The 20,501-nt window shown below is 56.3% G+C and overlaps 1 protein-coding gene and 1 long non-coding RNA gene across 2 annotated transcripts; both read right to left on the reverse strand.

Moving 5' to 3' along the window:
• Window positions 1-6,225: 6,225 nt before the first annotated feature.
• Window positions 6,226-10,482, reverse strand: LOC121468673 (uncharacterized). The gene is made up of 3 exons (XM_041712665.2): window positions 10,394-10,482; window positions 9,166-9,550; window positions 6,226-7,421 (listed from the first exon to the last, which is right to left on the reverse strand). The coding sequence occupies exons 1-3, from the start codon at window positions 10,415-10,417 to the stop codon at window positions 6,949-6,951; spliced, it is 882 nt and encodes a 293-aa protein (XP_041568599.2). The 5' UTR covers window positions 10,418-10,482; the 3' UTR covers window positions 6,226-6,948.
• A 6,480-nt stretch (window positions 10,483-16,962) lies between these two features.
• Window positions 16,963-20,331, reverse strand: LOC140681401 (uncharacterized). Its single transcript, XR_012052576.1, has 4 exons — window positions 20,280-20,331; window positions 20,066-20,161; window positions 18,290-18,378; window positions 16,963-17,296 (listed from the first exon to the last, which is right to left on the reverse strand). It is a non-coding gene; the product is annotated as an uncharacterized lncRNA (long non-coding RNA).
• Window positions 20,332-20,501: the final 170 nt, after the last annotated feature.

Genomic DNA, 20,501 nt, shown 5'->3' on the forward strand with positions numbered 1-20,501 from the left:
GACAGCCCTGAGGAAGGGTGGCTAGGATGGTTCTTGTGTGTGGGTTAGCATTTTCAAAAGCAAGGGATCGGAATAAATGTTCCTGAACGTCTGGTGGCACGTCAGGTGCGTCCTTCAAAGCAGCTGACAGCCTATCAATAAATTGTCCAAATGGTTCAGTGGCTCCTTGCTTTATGGTGGCATAGGATGCTGACTTTTTCTTGTCTGGTACCAAAAGCAAAGCTTGATGAGCCAATTGCTGTGACAATTGATGCATTTCAACGGGAAAGGTAAGTTGCACCTGGTTGGTTGCATATGGTCCTCGCCCAGTCAGCATATCTGGCTGGACTCCATAAAAAGGATCCCCCACATTTGTGTGTTTGTTGGCCTCTTCAATTGCCAATCGCCTCCATTCCCTTACAAACATGAGAAACTAGGAGGGTGTCAGGAGCAGGGATGCAATATTAGATTAATCACCAGGACAAAGCACATCTGCTGTGAATATATACTGAATGATGTTCCTGGCTGCTTCTGATCTGATCCCATAAGTGGTGACTGTCTGCTTAGGTGATTGTAGGATTTTCCACTCATGAGGCTCCCAGATGGCATTCCCATTAGACACTATGACAGGACAAGCCAGGGAGCTGACAGCCTTCCAGTCACCGTCCAAAAGAGCATCCTTCACAACTGATGCCCATTGCGACTGCAATGGATTTTTTAAAACTGCTGGCAATGCCAATTGCTGGCCAGTGGAAGGTTCCACTGGTTGAGCCTGAAGATTTGAAAGGGTGGCAAGGTGGGCTATTTTTTTCTGTAACATATTTGGTCTTTCTATCTTGTTCTGTGATCGCTTGTCCCTGCTACAATTGACAACAGGAAGGTCTGGCTTTGAGTCGCCAGAGTCTGAACTTGGTGGGAGTGGGCAGCGCAGCGCTACCGTGGTGGAGTGGGAACTGGCTGTTTCGGGGCTCTGTTCTGCTGTTGTTTGAGTTGCTGCTTCTGCCATTCTGCTAGTATTGTGGTGCCCAGCCCCGCCAAGCCGCGCCGGGTTGTTTGCCGCCACTGGCGGGTATTGCCGAGCCGCGCCTCTACGCATGCACGCACCCGCCGCTGCTGCCGCCTCGGCCGCTGCGGGGGGGTGAGGGGCCAGCACCGCCTCGCTCCCTTCTCCACCCTGGTCTCCGCCTTGATCTCCGCCCCTGAGTTCCTCCTCCTGAGTCAGCCCTGTTTCGTCACCAACTCCACCAGCCTCCTCAGATGTCTCCCCGCCTCCCGAGGGACCCGAGGGGGCCCCTTCCGGGTTCGCATTACTCCATGGAACCACCGAGCTGCTGACATCCGCTGCCTGCGGGCACACTCCTGCCCCTGCCGCGGTCACGCTTTTGCTTTGTCCCGCGCCGGCCGGCCCCACGCCTCCTGGCTCTGCGTTTCCCTCCAAACGAGCGACAAAATCCCTGACAGAGAGACTGACTGGAGCTTTCTGCCCTCGCACTGGCCGCATATTACAAACATTAAAGAATTTTTCAACCCGAGATAACTTCTGAACTTCTGTCTGTTCTGATGTGGATTGCTCAAACGCCTGAATTGCAGGTTCTGCTGCTTTTTTCTCCACGGCCATGCTTTGCAGGGTATGTAAAACTTTTTTCCAAATGCCTCCAAGCTCCAGCAGTGTTTTCTTGTCTTTTCCGCCCTCTATCACTGCATCCCAAAGCAGCTGCCCCAGCTCTTGCCATTCGACTTCACTAAAAATCAGCGAAGGCTTTTGCAGCTTGCCTTTGTTTCATGCCCACAGGACCAACTGCTCTAAATCGGCTTCTTTAACTTTTTCAGCTCTCTCTGAGAGAATAGGAAAGAGAAGCCGCACGGAAGCCTGCAGATCCCCATCCATGGTGAACTTTCACCCTCTCTCTCTCTCTGCGGCTTACCTCCAACCTCCGCAGGTTGCTTTTCCTTGCTTTTCTTTGGCGAGGCGGCACTCCCCCTCCAGCTTTCTGGCCCCGGCCACGTTCACACCCGCCATTCGAGTTCCTTGTGAACGCCGAGGTCTTCCCACTGCTCCAACGGACTCTCGCAAACAAACAACAATGCGAAGAGTCTTTTTCCTCCCGTTGGGAAACGGCCCAATTCGGAGTTTGGAGACTTCTGCTTCGTTCCACTTGATCCCCGTTCACAAAAAGTGAATTTGGGATCCTGGCCCCATCGCCATGAGGCGATTTGGACCTGAATTTTTGTCGCACGACTCAAACTCAGCTCCCCGTTCCTCTAAAAGTAATTTGGGAGCTTTTTCGGAGCCTCCTGAGTCCCTGTTCGGGCGCCACTAAAAGCCAGGGAATCTCAGGAAAACGGAAAGCTGGACAAGACAAACGCAGATCTGAACCAATGTGGTTAATCAAACGTACTCCCTTTATTCAAGATAAGGTGGTAGTTTATATAAGCTTCCACATAGTTTACAGAAACAAAGACACTGTGATTGGCAAACTAATATTGTTTACCTTTTCCTTAAAACGGCCTACACCTTACACTATGAAACCTATACTAATTCACACCCAGACAGCCCAGTGGTCCCTGTCACACCTTAAGACTATTTCTATCTGCGCCACAAGCTCTGAATTTCTAACTGCGTCAGAGGCTTGAAGGCCTCACAAGGCCCAAATCTGAGGCCTAGACTGGAGTAGCTCAAATTTCATAACTCATGTCCTCTTTCTCTCAAAAATGCTGCAACACCAACCAGTACAGGATAAACTGGGATAAACTGGGAATTGGACCCCAACCAGTACAGACTGAACTGGGAGTGATTCCAAACCAGTTCAGGGGCTAAACTGGGAACTGGCATAAACTGGGACCAGAGCCTGAACTGGGACCAGAGCCCCAGACTGATCTGGGAGCTGCAGTGGTCACTCACAGACCCAGCACAGGTTCTTACTGGTTTGTACTGGTTCATACTGGTCCATATTGCTCCATAGTGATTTATACTGGTCTGTACTGATCCACTGTCAGCATGGATTGTCACAATGTCACTCTGGATTGTCATATTGTCACCATGGATTGTCCCGTCCCAGTGTCACCATGGATGGTCCTGATGTCACCATGGATTGTCCCGTCCCCACCATGGATAGTCCTATTGTCACCATGGATGGTCCTGATGTCACCATGGATTGTCCCCTCACTGCCGTGGGAACCCCGTGATGACAGCATTGATGACGAGGGTCCTTCTCTTCTCCCCCGTGACTGAGCCGCAGGGCCACATCAGAGGGTCCAGGAGGGAGAGGAGGATGATGAAGATCTTTCTCCTTCACAGTTGGCATGCAATGACCCATTCGGACCACAGGTGATGGCAATAATGACAATGGAGACCCTTCACTACCATGGACGGCCCTTGATTGACAGTGGAGACCCTTCATATCCATGGTTGGCCTTTGATGACAATGGAGACCCTTCATGTCCGTGGTTGGCCTTTGATGACAATGGAGACCCTTCATATCCATGGTTGGCCTTTGATGACAATGGAGACCCTTCATGTCCGTGGTTGATGATGATGATGATAAAGCAAAAGACCCATCAATACCGTGGATGGACTCATCTCCATCATGGACATTCCACAACGATGATGACCCTTCATGAGCACAAATGGTCACTGACGATGGCAATGAAGACCCTTCACAACCACAGACGGTCCATGATGATGACGATGACGAAGGCAAAGACCCATCGAGACCATGGATGGACCCTTGAAGACCACGGATGGACCCATCTTTGATGATGACAGTGACGGTGAAGACCCATCAAGGCCACGCATGGAATCACGACCATCAGAGACATTCCACGATGATGACCCTTAATGACCGCAGACGTTCCTTGACAAGGGCGACAATGACCCATCACGGCCATGAAGGTTCTGTGACGATGCCAATGCCGATGACCAGTCACAAGCATGAACGTTCCATGATGATGGCAGTGCCTCCGCATGACCCCAGCCAGCCCCATCCTCCTCCAGTTCCCGCAGGATCTGCAAACACGGCTCCACCACGTGCCACATCTGCAGCACAGTGGCCACCATCAAACCCCACCTGGAACCCTCCAGGAACCCCCAGATCCTCCCCAGGATTCCCCAAAAGCCGTCCTAGAACTTCCAGGATCCCTTGGGACCTCCCAAACCCCACCCAGGACCCCTTGAGGTCCTCCAGGACCCCCCAAATCCCCCCCCAGTACCCTCCTGAACCCCCAGATTCCCTCGGGAACCCCAAATCCTCCCCAGGACCACCAAACCCCCCCAGGACCCCATTTTTATAATGCCTGAAATTGGGATTAAAAGTTGACTTTCCAGGAAATTCATGGGGTTTTGCTGGGAAAAAAGGGAATTCACTGGAAAATCAGCGTTTTATCCCAATCTGAAGCATTAAAATCCAGGAATCTCCTGGAAATTCAACTTGTTATGCCAATTTGGGACATTAAAAACTGAGAATCCCAGGTTGGGACATCTGGGGAGTCCTAAGTCCCACTTTTGGGGATTTCTATGTAATTCCCAGTATTTTAGGGGTTCCCATGGAATTCCTGGAATTTGGGGGAGCCTGGTCTCATTTTTGGGGTGTCCCTACCCCGTCTTCCCTCCCCCTCTTCTCCATTTCGGTTTCCACCTCAATGGCCACGCCCCTTTCTCCAATCCAACCAATCAGAGCTTGGGGCGAAGCCTGGGGGCAGGGCCTGGGGTGGGGGGTGGTGAATGAGGTCCCGGAAGGTAATTGGGGTCCTGGAAGGGGAAAGGTCGCCTTGAGAGTGGGGGGCTCAGGGTCCTGTCTGGGGAAATGAAGGCCCTGAGGGGCTAAATGGGGTCCTGGAAGGGTAAATGAGGGCTCTGAAGGGTTCAATGGGGTCCTACAGATGGAATTCACAACCCTCGTTTAACCTGCCAAGACCCCCATTTACCCCCTTGGCCCCCCAGTTTACCCTTTCAGGACCCTAAGTGACATCTGTAGGACCCTCATTCCCCTGCCAGGACCCAACTCACCCCCTCAAGACCCTGTTTTCCCTTTCAGGACTCCACGTGTCCCCACCAACATGGAAACAGCATCCGAACGTGACTGGGCCTTGCTGCGTTGGTCCCTGTCCCCAAGTGTCCCCAGTGATGTCACCCCAGGAATCCCCATCAGGATTTGGGGCAGTTTTAATGAAAACTCTCAGAAAATTCCCCAAATTTGACTCAAATCCCACCCTGAGATAGGGGGCGGGGACAAATGACACCAGTGATGTCCCTGATGATGTTACCACCCCGATGACATCACAGCAGTGACATCACTGTCCCCGCAGCAGACTCGGGATGTCCTCGATGGCTCTTTGGCACTTCTCGGCCACTGCGCGGCCACCGGGTCCACCATGGCAACTTGAGAGGAGCGTGCGGATGTCCCCAAGTGTCCTCAGCAGGTAACGTGTGGCCAGGTGGGCGCTGGCCTCCCACAGCCGCTCAGCCTCAGTCACCGCGGCCACCAAGGCTGCAGGGACATCGGGGGACATCTCATTTGTCCCCTTCAGGGTGGCCTCGATGTCCCCGAGCCGGCACTGCAGCTCCCGGGGGAACGTGGTGGCTTTGTCACACACAGCCACCAAGCGCTCCAGCAGCTCCAGGGCCACCTCTGCCCGCTGTCCCCTCCTGCTGGCTGCCCTGGCCTCGCTGGTGGCCATCCCGGTCTCTTCCCTGGCCTTGGTGGCCGCCACCACCTTGTTGGTGGCCGCTGCCACCCGGGCCTCATGCGCAGCCAGCGCTGAGGTCGCCTCGTCCTTGTCCAGGGCCAGCAGCACCGGCCGGGCCGTGGCCACCAGGTTGTCCCTGGCTGTCCCCCACTGTGTGGCCTTGACCTGCAGATCCCCAGCCAGGGTGGTGGCGGTGGCCGCTGTGGTGGCCTCCCTGGTGGCCGCGGCCCTGCAGGCGTCGCGGAGCTCGATGGCCTCCCCGGCCAGTCGGTCCCAGCTGTCCCTGAGCGCGGCCACCGGGTCCTGCCAGGCGCTGGCCGCCCTTGTCACATGGGCCCAGGTGGCCCCTGGGGTGGCCCCGAGGGCGGCCAGGGCCTGGCCCAGGGAGGGGACAGCCTGGTGGTCCAGGGTGTCCCGGAGGTGATTGATGAAGGTCCCCAGGGCCGTGTGCAGGGACCGTGGGGACACAGCCAGCAGCACGTCCCCGTAGGGCCCGGCCACAGTGGCTGCCACCTCACCCAGGACGGCCACCACGGCCACCAGCGCCTCCAGCAGCTGTGGAGGGGACAGGGGAGGTGGCAGGGACCTGGTGGCACTTGTGGCCTCCTGGGGTGGCCCCAGTGTCCTTCCAGGGTCCCCTTTGTCCCCTCCCTGGAGGGCTCTGCTGTCCCCCGTCCCTGTGTCACCCCTGGTCCCCTCTGCCCCCCTCGGTCCCCTCCAGCCTCTGTCCCCTCCCCGCCGCACCCCCGTGTCCCCCGGGATTGCCGCACCTCGCGGGGCTCCATGGCCGCTGGGGACACTCCGGGGACGCCGCGGGGACACTGCGGGGACACTCCGGGAGATGCTGGCGGGGAGGGGGGACAGGCCCGGGGGACACTCGGGGAACACGCGGGAAGTGGCGCGGCCGGATGGGGGCAGGGCGAGGTGACGTCCCCGCCCCCCCTCCCCCCGAGCGGCCCGGGCGGGGTCCCCAATGTCCTCCCCATGTCCCCTACGGGACCCCGATGTGCCCTCAGGGTCCCCACATGGCCCCGGTGTCCCCCCCATGTCCCCAACAAGACCCAAGTGCGTCCCCGATGTCCTGTTGGGGACCCTGGGGACATGCCGGGGTCCTGTGGGGACATCGGGGACATCGTGGTGACCCAAAACAGGACAGGGGACCTCAGGGTGGTCCCGCTGTCCCCAAGGGAAGGACACGGGGTTGTCCCCAAAGTCCCCAATGTCCCTCGGAGTGTCCCCCTACCCCAGCGGTGACAGTGCCACCCCAGTGTCCCCACCCTGTCCCTATCCCTGCCCCACCAGCGCTCTCTGGGCCGCCTCCAGCCTCGGCGTCACCTCCTCGTGCCCCTCACGCAATGTCCCCAAGCCCACTAGGATGTCCCCAAGTGCCCGGGCAGCTCTGGGGAAGCCCTGTCCCTGTGTCCCCCAAGGTGTCACCTCCCTGTCCTGGGTGACAGCCGTCACCAACGTCCCCAGTGCCTGTGTCACCTCCTCCAGCCGCCCCAGCACATCTGCAGTGGCCTCGTTGGTGGCCGCAGCGGCCTCGGCGCTGGCCCTGGCAGCTGCCACCCGCCGGGCACGGTCCCGCAGGCGCAGGGCCATGTCCCGCTGGTGGCTCGCGGCGGTGGCCAGGTGACGCCGTGATGTCCCCAGACCCCGCCAGGCCACCTCGCAGGACACGGCCACCGCGGCCAGGGCCAGCAGCAGGTGGCTGTCCTCGCTCACCCCCAGGGCGGTGCGGGCCGAGTCCAGGGACACTGTGGGGACACGGGGACACTGCACAGGTGGCACCAGGGACATGGCAGTGCCACGCGTCCGGTGGCACCAGTTCAATCCCAGTGTCCCTGTGCCTCTGCCACCAGTCCTGTCCCGGTGTCCCCACTTCCAACCCATTGCCACCCGTTTTGTCCCACTGTCACCACCCGAGTGCCATCAGCCCAGTGTCACCAACCCAGTTCTAGCCCAGTGTCCTTAGTCCTGTCCCAGTGCCACCAGCTCACTGCTCCCACTTCCACGCCAGTGCCACCACCCCATTGTCCCCATACCTATGTCACATGCCAGTGTCACCAGTACCACCCATAGCAGCAGCTCAGTGCCACCAGTTCAACCCCAGTGTCCCTCACCCTGTCCCAGTGTCCCCAGTCCCTTCCTGATGTCCCCATCCCCGTGTCCCCTCCCAGTGACCCCAGTCCTGTCCCACTCTCCCTGCCCCAGTGTCACCAATCCCCTCCCACTGTCCCCAGTTCCAGCCCGGTGCCACCACCCCAGTCTATCCCACTGTCACCACCCCGGTGTCCCCAGGGCTGCCCCCGTGCCACCAGCCCAGTGTCACCAGTTCCATCCCAGTGTCGCCACCCCAGTGCCACCAGTTCTGTCCCACTGTCACCACCTGAGTGCCACCACCCCATTGTCCCCATACCAATGTCACCAGCTCAGTGTCCCCCCCACTGTCACCGTGCCAGTGTCATTGCCCCCGTGAGTCATCCCAGTGTCACCAGTTCCATCCCAGTGTCACCAGTCCTGTCCTAGTTTCCCCAGTCCTGTCCCGGTGTCCCTGTCCCAGTGTAACCAGTTCCATCCCAGTGCCCCCATCCTGAGGCAGGGAAGGTCTCTACTGGTTGGTAGGGCTCCATACTGGTCTGAACTGGTCTGTACTGGTTCCCTGCATCCCCTGCTGCCCCCTGCTGCTCTGCACTGGTCCATAGTGGTCTATACTGGTCTGAACTGGCCTATACTGGTCAGGGCAGGGGAAAGTCCCTCCTGGTCTGTAGATATTTGTACTGGTCTGTACTGTTCCATACCAGTCTGAACTGGTCCCCACTGCTCTCTACTGATCCATAATGATCCTCATTGCTCTGCAGTGCCTCATACTGGTCTGTACTGGTTTGCTCTGGTCAGGGCAGGGGGAAGTCTCTACTTGTCTGTAAATATTCATACTGGTCTATACTGGTCCAAACTGGTCTGTACGGGTCCAGGCAGGGGGAAGTCTCTACTGGTCTGTGGATACTCATACTGGTCTATACTGGTCTGAGCTGGTCTGAACTGGTCCATACTGCCTCCCACTGAGGCAGTGCAGACCCACAGCACACAGTACAGCTGCAGTGTACTATCAAGATGTATACTGGTCTGACCTGGTTTATACTGGTCTGAACTGGCTTATACTGGTCTGTACCAGTCCATACTACACCATACCGGTCCCTATCATTCCATACTGCTCTATACTGGTCCGTACTGGTTTGTATGGGTCCATACTGGTCCATACAGGTTTATAATGGTCTATACTGGTCTGTACTGGTCCATAGTGGTTTTTACTGGCACACAGCCCCACACAGCACCATCAGCCCCACAGCCAGCCCGTGCCCGGCCCAGAGCCCAACTCATCCAAACTGGTCCGTACTGACTTATACTGGCCCATACTGGTCCATACTGCCCCATACCGGTCCATACTGCTCTATACTGGTCCATACTGGTCTATACTGGTCCGTACTGGTTTTTACTCACACACGGCCCCGCACAGCACCATCAGCCCCACGGCCAGCCCGTGCCCAGCCCGCAGCCAGCGCTGGCACCGCCGTGCCCGTCTCTCCTCGCGCTCCAGCGCCGCCGCCGCTGCCTTGGCCACGGCCCCGAGCTGCCGCAGCCACTGCTCGTCCTCGTCCCCCAGGGTTCCCAGGGCCACCGCCGGGGCCACTGCAGCCTCCTGGGCCCTCTCCAGCCCCCTCTGAGCCTCCTGGGCCTGGCCCAGGGCAGCCTCGGCCTCGGCCAGCGCAGCGGGGACGCTGTCCGGTGTCCCCAAGGCCTCGGCCAAGGCCACCAGGGCCACCAGGGCCCTGCGCCGCACGGCCACCGCTGTGTCCACCTCACGGGGGAGGGCAGGGGGGGACACCTGGGGACAGGAAAGGGGGATTAGGGCAGTGGGGGAGGGATTGGAGGGTTCTGGGGGGGGTTGGGGATCCAGGCAGGGTTCTGGGGATCCCCCGTGGGGTTTTTGGGGGGTAGGGGGAGCACGGGGGGGGGGGGGGGTTGGGGGATCCTGAAGGGGCTTTGTGGGCCTTGGAAGGGTTTTAGGGTGTCCTGGAAGGATTTTGGGGGGTTCCAGGTCGGATTTTGGGGGTCCCAAATGAGCAGGGGACATCCAGAGGACACGGCACGGGGGTCAGGGTGGACACAGGGGGCAAGGGGGGGTCCCAGGTGAGGCTCCCAAGAGATTGGAGGGGCCCCAGGTGAGGTTTTGGGGGTGCCAGGTGAGGTTCCCCAGGGATTTGGGGCTTCCCAGTTGAGATTTCCCAAAGATTTGGGGTTTCTCAGATGCACAGGTGAGCATTTGGGGGGTCCCAGGTGTCCAAGTGAGGGTTCCAAGGGGCTCCCAGGTGAGGTTTGGGGGTTCCCAGGTGAGAATTCCCAAGGATTTGGGGTTTCCCAGGTGTCCCAGGTGAGGCTTCAGGGAGGTTTTGGGCTTCTCAGGTACCCAGGTGAGATTTAGGGGGTTCCTCCTGAATCCTCCCTGGAATTTGGGGGGTCCCACCCCTCTTTTCCCCCTCCCCAGGCCCCTCTGAACTCCCCAGACTCCGGAACTTTCCACTTCCCTTTTCCCTTCTGGCCGCACCCATGGCCCTGGGGATTCCCAAACTTCAACAAACTGGCCCAAAATACCCCAATTCCCCCCCAGATCCCCCCAGATCCCCTCAGGTACCCACTGGGGGTGACCCCGGGGTTTTGGGGTTCCCACCTTGTGCTCCATCCCTGTCTCCATCCAGAGGCTGTGGCCAGAGCTCTGAGGGCTGAGGGCGTTGAGGCTCTTGGAGGAGGGAGGGCCCCACACCCTGATCCTCCCCCGAGGGGCAGAACTGGCCCTGCCAGGACCTCAGGAACCCTTTTCCAGGTTGGGTTTAATTCCTTGAGGCCCAGATCCATCCTCCAGGGCTCCATTTCCCTGCCAGGACCCCATTGACCCCTCTGGGCTCTGATTTCCCCTGCCAGGACCCTGATTTACCCCCATTCATCCTTTCAGGACCCCACTGAACCCCTCAGGGCCCCCATTTATCCTTCCAGGACCCCATTGGCCCCCTCAGGGCCCATTTACCCCAGCCAGGGCTCTGATTTCCCCTGCCAGGACCCTGATTTGCAATTGGTTTTTGGGATTGTTTCTGGAGATCCAGCAGGATTTTGGGTCTGGGATTTGAGATTGTTTGGGGATCCAGGATTGGAGATCTTTTAGGATCGGATTTGGGGTATCTGGCAGCATTTGGTGTCTGGGACTTTTTGGGATCCAGGATTTGGGATTTGAGAGCATTTAGAATTGGTTTTGAGTGTCCAATAGGATTTGAGATCTGGGATTTGGGATTGTTTGGGATCCAGAATTTGAGATCATTTGGGACTATTCCTTGGGATCCATCAGGATTTAGGATCTGGACTTTAACACTGCTAGGGATCCAGGATTTGTGGTAATTTTGGGATTGCTTGGGATCCAGAAATTGAGATAATTTGGGACTATTCCTGGGAATCCAGCAGGATTTGGGATCTAGGGTTTGAGATTGCTTGGGATTGGTTTCGTGTATCCAGCAGCATTCGGGATCTGTGATTTTCGGGGACCCACGATTTAGGACCTGAGATCCCTTGGGGTTATTCCTTGGGATCCAGCAGGATTTGGGATCATTTGGGACCCCCGGAGCCCCAAAACCCCCGCCACGCCCCCAATGGGTTCCTCCTCCGCCCTTCCCACGGTCCCGTTCGTGGCCCCGCCCCTTTCCCGTGCTCCACTCGCTGCTCGCACAGGCCCCGCCCACCTTCCCTTCCTTCCGCGCCCCGCCCCCTCCGCGCCCATTCACTGCTGCCCCTTCCTGCCTTCAGGCCACGCCCTCTCCGCTCCCCATTGGCTGCTGCTCCCACCGACCCCTCGCAGTCCCCGCCTCTCCCTGCTCCGTCGCTCCTCATTGGGCGAACCACTCGGCCCCGCCCCGTTGTGGGCGTGGCTACAAACCCGAGGGGCGTTTCTTGACAGGCTCCGCTCAGCGCGGGCCGGGGGCGGGGCCATCGCGGGTGGGGGCGGGGCCAGCGTGGGCGGGGGGCGGAGCCTGCGCGGGCGGGGGCGGAGCCAGCGTGGGCGGGGGGCGGGGCCAGCGCGGGTCGGGGGCGGGGAGGGGTCGGGGGCGTTTGGGGGGTTCGATCAATGGGGGGCGGTGAGGGGGGGTCCTGGTGCACTGGGGGAGCTCACGGATCGGGGGTCCCAGCGCTTTGCGGGGGTCGGTGAAGGGGGAAGGGGCAGTGAATGGGGGGTCCCGGTGTGCGGGGGGGCCCTGGTAAATTGTGGGGTGTTCCAGCTGATGACGGGGGGGGGGTGGGCAGCACGGAGCCCCAAGGGACCCTTACGCTGCCGTTAAATCGGCTGCACGCTGCACACGTACACTGATAGAATTTAGAGTTCCAATGAGCAGCTACGAGGAATTCTCAATAATCAATATCAGGTACCATAGCAAAGTCCTTGTGATCAATAACAACCTGCAAAAGTCAACACAGAAATGCAAAAGCTGATTATTCTATTGTCACTTATAACCCGGCTCTGCTGCAGACACGGCAGGAAGCTGCCGCTGCTGCAAGGCATCGAGGGGGCTCATTCACCCCCTGACCCACCGCCGCATCCGTGAGTGTCCCTGAGTGTCCCTGAGCATCTCCAGAGACAGCATCCCAGGAACTCCCATCACGATTTGGGACAATTCCAATGAAAATTCCCAGAAAATTCCCCCAATTTGTCTCAAATCCCGCGCAGGGAGGGGGGAGGGGAGAAGTGACACCAGTGATGTCCTCAATGATGTCACCGCCCCTGATTACATCACAGTGCTGACATCACTGTTTCTGCAGCAACCTCGGGATGTCCTTGATGGCTCTTTGGCACTTCTCAGCCGCTGCACGGTGTCTGCGGCCATCCAGGTCACAATGGGAACTCCAGAAGAGGGTGTAGATGTCTCCAAGTGTTCCCAGGAGGTGACAAGCGGCTAGCCAGTCGCTGGCCTCCCACAGCTGCTCGGCCACCTTGACTGCCAAGGTCACGCGGAAATCACGGGACGGCTTCGTTGTCCCCTCAGGTCAGCCGGTGCTGCAGCTCCCAGGGGAACGCGGTGGAACGGGTGGAACACGGTGGCTTTGTCACACGGGGCCACCAAGCACTCCCGCAGCCCCAGGGCGGCCTCCGCCTCTGTCTCCTCCTGGTGACCACTTTTGCCTGGCTGGTGGCCACCGTGGCCTTTTCCACAGCCTCTCCCGTGGCCTCTCCCATGGCCGCAGCGGTGCCCTCGCCAGAGGCCGCGTCCCTGCAGGCGTCCCAGAGCTTGGTGGCCTCATCCAGCAGCCGGAACCAGCTGCCCACAAGTGCAGCCCCTGGGTCCCACCAGTCTCTGGCCGCGTGTGTCACCTGGGCCCAGGTGGTCCATGGGGTGGTCTCATCGGCAGCCAGGGCCTGGCCCAGGGAGGTGAGGGGGGAGTCACGCTGGGAGGTGACATCGCGGTGCCACCAGGTGCCACCGCCGTGGTCCAAGGTGTCATAGAGCTGCCCAGTGAAGGACCCAGGGCTGTGTGCAGGTACCCTGGGGACACGCCCAGCAGCACGGCCCTGTCTGGCCTGGCTGTGGAGGCTGCCAGCTCACCCAGGGTGGCCACTACGGTGACCAGCAGCTCCAGCAGGGATGGGGAAAGCTGGGGAGGGGACAGGGGAGGTGTCAGGGACCTCATGGCACTTGTGCCCTCCTGGGATCCCCTTTGTCCCTTCCTTGGAGGGCTCAGTGGTCCCCTCGGTTCCTTTGTCACCCTTTTGTTTCATTTGCCACCCCCTGCCACCTCCCTCATCCCCTCTGCCACCCCCCCACTGTCCCTCCCCCACCACCCTCAGTCCCCGCCACCCCTCCATCACCTCCCCCTTCCTGCCACGCCCTCCTGTCCCTTTTGCGACCCATGTCCCCTCCTGCCCCCCAGGAATTCCACTGGGAATGAACGAGAAAAACCCAGGAATTATAGTGGGAATGAGAGCAGAAATTGCACTGGGAATTAATGGGAAAACACTGGGAATTACACCGGGAATTAGTGGGAAAACCACGGAATTACCCTGGGAAAACAGCAGGAATGGATGGGAAAACACTGGGAATCACAGCAGGAATTAACAGGAAAACCTGGGAAATCCACTGGGAATGGAGAGGGAAACTCCAGGAATTCCAGCGGGAATTAACGGGAATTAATGCTGTGCGGGAGTGTGTTATTTCTCCTTTCAGTGTCTGTACACACCCCCCCCCCATCTCACTCCTAACCCCCTTCTCTCCAAGATGTGATTCTCCCCTCCCCCCGCTTCTTTCCCTGCCCCCTTTAGTCCTACCCCAAACTCCTCCCCTGTTATTCCCCTATTGGTTGCTGTTCCTATACCCCTCCCCATAAGTTCTTGTATAAAACATCTGCTCGCCCGCCCCAAGGGGTCTTGGGGCACACGAAATAAACGGAACCTGTTCACCCCAAGTCCCGTGCCGCCTCCATCTGTCCCCGCGCCGATAACCGGGACAGCAGAGCATTTACAGGGGGACCGGCCGCCCGTTCTCTTCCATCACCGCCCAACACGCCCGCGCTCGGGGTGTCCCGGTGAAAGGGGACCGCAACGCAACAAATGGTAGCAGAGGATGGTTCCCTCCTTCGTCTTGTAAAACAAACGGGCAAATTCGTGGGGGCACCCACCTCACGGAAGAAGAAGGAGGGAAGAGGAACATCTGCGGTCGTAGAAGCTTTGCCGGACGCTAAGAGGAGCCGAGCGCCGAGCGAAAAGAATTCGGCTCCGGGACCCTCCTTTGTTCTCGCCTCCGCGCGCTCCACCCCACCCCTGCTGAGATCAGACGTCCTGCACTGGGGCAGACGTGCTGCAGGGGCTTTGAAGGGGGGTAGACCTACCCCAGAACAAGGAGGGCGGTTTGGCAGCGGCTCAAGGGAGCCCGAAGGACGGCGCGTCAGGGGACGGCACTTGAACGAGACCACCAGAGGCCGATAGTGGCCGAGCCCAACGCTTCAGGGAAGAGTTTTGGGTGCAGCCGAGATCGGCTGAACTTGCCTGCAGGTCCCGGGAACACCTAAGCCTCTGGAAGAGCCAAACCGAGAAGGAACGTCCCCAGTTCGGCGTGACTTTTCCACCAAGTCGAGGAGAAGAATCAAGCCATCTCCACCCGGGCCCCAGAGGGTAAGGGGGGCTAAGACGGGGTGGGGTCCATCCCGCCGGGTGGCTGGGTTCCCAGTTTTTTCTTTTTGAGTTTTAACCGTCGCTCGTGCTCAGACGGGAGCTGTATTCTTGCATGTGCCCGGTGGGCGAGTGGGTTTTTCGTTTCTGGGGGGGAGGTCCCAGGTACTCCCCACCTAGTCTTTTATGGGGACCCATATTTGATTGCTTTTTCTTCCCCGCGAAAAGTCGTCTTCTCTATCCTTTCCTCCCCAATCTGGGCTGGACGGAGGGGGTAGAAAAGACACAAACGGGACAAATGTTTGAAAGGCGGCATGTTAACTATACGAGGGTTGGTAAGAGAAGCCCTTTCCACCCACGCATTGTGTCGACATCCAGCTGTGTCGGGCTCCTCTCCTGTAAATTCCCCTTTTGCTTCTGTGAAGCTCCCCAGATCCCCTTGCCCTCGGATTTTCCTAAACTTTTCCCTGTCTTCCCTTGGGGATGGCTGTGGCCAAGCCGCCCCAGGCGCCCTGCCGAGCACTGCTGCCTTCCCTTGGGGATGGTGTTGGCCACGCCGCCTCTGTGGGAGGGGGCAGTGCACCCGGCACCCCCTTACAAGATGGCGCTGGCCACGCCACTTGGATCCTACTTAACCGCGCTGATCCTTCTCTTTCACCCCCCGGTTTCCCGCCAGCCCCACCCTCTCCCCAAGGGCCCCGACAATCAAAATTGCCGCGAGGCTAGTCCCTGTGGGGGGGAGGCGGGGTTGGATATTCCCTAATCCTTCTTCTGGCCCTTCCTCTGGTGGGACGGATCGCTATCGAGGACCTCCCATCAGAGGACCCCCCTTCTTAGAAGATCACTCCCCTTCTCGGGGGGGGGGTCTCCTTTGAGGGAGAGCGGGGCGAAAACCCCAGACCGGAAACCGCCATTTTGTCTTCCCCCTGAGATGGCGGCACCCTGGTCCACCCCTTACCGATTCCCCTTATCAATCATGACAGTCACTAATCAAGTGATTGTCTGATTCCCCTGTCCCATTCCTTAATGCACCCTACCCAATGTTCCCTTTTATTTAATGATCTACTTGTTGAGTTATATTTTATAGAAAGAAAGATCATCCTATTTAGTTTATAGTGGGTATTATGCCCACTCTGGAAATAAAGAATAAAATCAGACAAGCCATGTCGCTGCTCACTGCTTCAACTCCGCTATACATCTCCAGCGCCGCGACAGCCCAAGTTTCGAATCAGATCAAGCTGTGAATCCTGCTAAATGTTTTACCCTGAATTCAGGATTTGTTTATGTCAATTTTATACGCTTTGTATATTAATTTGTTTTATTGTAATTATAACTAATTTGTACTTTTCTGATGTTTTTCAACTTATTTCTGTTTAATAATTTGTAATGTTACTATATGATTTTGTTGTATTTTATATATGAGGTTTATACTGTTTATATGCAGTATTTGTTTAATGTCCAAGATTAAAAAAAGAAGGTTTTCCTATTTACCATCTGAGTAGGAGTTGCCTTGGGGCAGTTTTCCTTATCTGCTGTTAATAGCCCCATCAATGCCTTGCTACATGACTCAGAGATAACACTGTCCAGGAGCAGGTGATTAAGGACACACCTCGTGACTCATAATGACCCATTGTAAGATGCTCTGCCCAGGGGGGAGGAGCTAGGCATTCCAACCTGGATAAAACTGGGGATTTCTAGACAGAGGGTCAGCCTTTTCATGGGTTCTCCGAGAAGACACAGCAACTACATCTGCCATCCCAAGAGGACTGCAGCTACTCCAATTTGGACTGCTACCAGCACGCTGGCCAGGTTGTATTCTGACTTTGTCAGTAGTTTTTCCCTTTGTATTATTGCATGTATTTTTTGTCATTTTCCCCTTTTCCCAATAAATTGTATTTCTGACTTGGAGTCTCTCACTGGTTTTGCTTTCAAACCAGAACATTTAAACATCAGAATTCTCCTTTCTTTTGTAAAAAGAAAAAGAGGGAGATGTGGGAGTGTGCTATTTATTCTTTCAGTGTCTGTACACAGCTCCCCCCCATCTCACTCCTAACCCCCTTCTCTCCAAGATGTGAATCTCCCCTCCCCCCACTTCTTTCCCTGCCCCCTTTAGTCCTACCCCAAACTCCTCCCCTGTTATTCCCCTATTGGTCGCTGTTCCTATACCCCTCCCCATAAGTTTTTGTATAAAACATCTGCTCGCCCCCCCCAGGGGTCTTGGGGCACGCAAAATAAACGGAACCTGTTCACCCCAAGTCCCGTGCCGCCTCCATCTGTCCCCGCGCCGATAACCGGGACATCAGAGCTTTCGCAGGGGGATCGGCCGCCCGTTCTCTTCCCTCGCCGCCCAACACGCCCGCGCTCGGGGTGTCCCGGTGAAAGGGGACCGCAACGCAACTATGCTGGGATTTCCACCCACGGCACCGCCCTGCCCTGCTGGGAAACACCGGGAAAACTAGGAATTCCAGTGGGAATTAACGGGGAAAACCCTGGGAAAGCACCGGGAATGACAGCAGGAATTAACGGGAAAAATCCGGGAATTCCAGAGGGGATTAATGGGAATTCCCACTGGGAATGAACAGAAATTCCAGAGGGGATTAATGGGAATTCCAGTGGGAATGAATGGGAATTCCAGCAGGGATTTTAATGGGAATTCCAGTGGGGATTGGGGGGTTGACAGGAATGACACCAAGAATGACACCGGAATGAACAGGAAAACCCCAGGAATTCCAGTGGAAATTACAGCAGGAATTACTGGGAATGGCACCAGGAATGAACGGGAAAACAGTGGGAATTACAAAGGGAATGACAACAGGAATGAACGGGAAAACCCCAGGAATTCCAACAGGAATTCCAGTGTGAATCACTGGGAATGACACTGGGAATGAACAAATCAGGATTGGGACCCCAAAACTGGGAGTTTGGACCCCAAAAATTGGGATTTCCACCCCAAAATTTGGGATTTCCACCCCAAAATTTGGGAGTTTGGATCCCAAAAATGGGATCAGGACAGCAAGAAAAGGGATTGAGACAGCAAAAAATTGTAATTCCATTCCAAAAATTGGAGCTTGGACCCCAGAAATTGGGATTGAAACCCCCAAAATCTGGAATTTGGATCCCAAAATTTGGAGTCCAAAAAGCGAGATTGGAACCCCCAAAATTAGGAATTTCAATAGCAAAATTTTGAGCTTGGATCCCAAAAGCTCGGATTGGAGCCCAAAAAATTGGGAATTTCAAGCAAAAAATGGGAATTTTGGGCAGAAAACCCGGAATTTTTAGGTCCTAAACCTGGGATCTGGGGGCAAATCCCAGGATCCAGAGCTCCCAACCCTGCAGGAGCCTACCTGGGGTGGGATTTGGGGAATTCAGGGAATTTTTTGGGAATGTTTGGGGAATGTTTGGGAATTCGGGGTGCTCCGGGCTCACCTTGGTGGCCACGGCGAAGACGCAGCGGCGGCAGCTCCAGGGCGCGGCGCCGCCGGGGGCCGGGGGCACGTGGCAGCGCTGGTGGTACGCTGGGGAAAATGGCAGTTCCAGGAATCCCGGGAATTCTTTGGGAATTCGGGACCCTCCGCCCTTCTCCCAGCCCCACCCCCTCTTTTGCCCCTGTTATTCCCATTTTTGTTGGTGGTTTTTTGGCTCAAATCCACTTTTATACAAATTTTTCCTCCCTTTTCTCATTTTTTCCCTGTTCCCCCCAGGTTTTTTCCCCATTTACCACTCCATTCCCATTTTTCCTATTTTCCCACCCAAATCCCAAGTTTCTTCTGATTTTTCCCACTTTTGAGGGGATTTTCCCACCTGTCTCCCATTCCCCCCCCATTTTCCCATTGAAATTCCCATTTTTCCCCACCTATCACATCTTAATTCCCATTTTCCCCCCATTTTCCCACCCCATTCCCACTTTTCCCAATCCCATTTCCCCCCCACTTTTACTATTTTCCCCCAGTTTCCCCCTCTCACCCTCAATCCCATTTTCCCACCATTTTCCCAGCTAAATTCCCATTTTCCCCCCTTCCACCCCTTCATTCCCATTTTTCCCTCAATTTCTACAATTTTCAGGGAACTTTCCCCCCTTCCCCCCTTTATTCCCATTTCCCCAGCCCATTCCCACTTTTCCCACATCCAAACCCCATTTTCCCACCTAAATCCCACTTTTCCAACTTGAGGAGCTTTTCCTGCCCCTCCTCCCCTTTTCCCCCCCATTCCCATTTTCCCATTTTTCCCATTTCCCCAATTTCCCAGCCCTCCCCTCTTTTTCCATCTTTAAGTGAAATTTTAGGCACAATTCCAGAATTTTTTGAGCTGACTTTCCCACCCCTCCCCCCTCTTTCCCACTTCTCCCCCTTTTCCCTCCATTTTTTGGGATTTTCCCGATTTTTCCCCATTTATTCCTCACCTTCCCCCATTTCCTCTCCATCTCCTGGAGGATTTTGAGGGAATTTTCATGGGAATTCCACAATTTTCAGGTGTTTCTCCTCTTTTTTCTCATTTTCCCCCCTTTTTGTGGATTTTCCCACTTTCCCACCATTTTCTCCTCCCAAATCCCAAATTTCCCTCATTTTCTCCCCCAGAGTTTGGGAATTGTTGCCAGATTTGTGCAAATTTCACTATTTACCCCCTCCCCATTTCCCCCACTTTTTATCCCTTTTTCCCTGGTTTCTTTTCCCATTTTTTTCACATTTCCCCATTTTCCTCCTTTTCCTCCCATTTTTCCTGTTTTTCCTCACTTTTTGCCCACTTCCCCCATTTTGTCCCGTTTTCCCCATTTCCTCCATGTTCTCCGGTTTGTCACGGCATTTCCCTGACCCTGGCCGCACTTCCCGCACTGGACCAGTGAATTTTCGGGATTTTTTCCCATTTTTCTCCCCGTTTTCCCTGTTTGTCCACGAGGTTTTTGTTTTGTTTTGTTTTCCCATTTTTTCCCATTTTCTTCCCATTTTCCCCCCAAATTATCCTATTTTCCCCGTCGTTTGTCCCAGTTTTTCCCTGACCATGGCTGCACTTTCTGCACTGGACCAGGGAATTTTCAAGATTTTCTCCTACGTTTTTCTCCCCGTTTTTCCCAGTTTTTTTTTTTTTTTTCCCCAGTCTTTCCCGTTTTTCTCCCAGATTTTCCCGTTTGCCCCGGGGTTTTTTCCCCGGGTTTTTTCCCCCCGTTTTTCTCCCAGATGTTCCCGCTCGCCCCGGGGTTTCCCTGACCGTGGCCGCACTTCCCGCACCGGACCAGGGAATTTTCGGCGTTTCGGGAATTCCCGGCGCAGACGCAGCACGAGGGGTCGTCCCCGGGCTCGGCCGCTGGGGGGCGCCAGGAAGCCATTAAAGCGTTAATTAACGGTTAATTAACCGCCCATAACTCATCAACTCTTCGCTCCTTAGTCGCTAATTAAGGGGCTAATCGGGAATTCCGGCTCACCGGGGCTGATGTCTTTCCAGAGAAAATTTGGAATTGTCCTCGAATTGGATCAAACAGCCCCGGCAGGGAGCGTCCACCTGCGGGGAGCCGGGATTTGGGGGATTTGGGGGGATTTGGGGATTTTGGGGGGGTTGAGGGGGGTTTGGAGGGAATTCGGGGAGTTTTGATGGACTTGGGGTGTTTCTAGGGGCTTTATTTCGGGTTTATTTATTTATTTTAGGG

Source organism: Taeniopygia guttata, chromosome 35 (genome assembly GCF_048771995.1).
Source record: "Taeniopygia guttata chromosome 35, bTaeGut7.mat, whole genome shotgun sequence".
Classification (NCBI taxonomy): Eukaryota; Metazoa; Chordata; class Aves; order Passeriformes; family Estrildidae; genus Taeniopygia; species Taeniopygia guttata.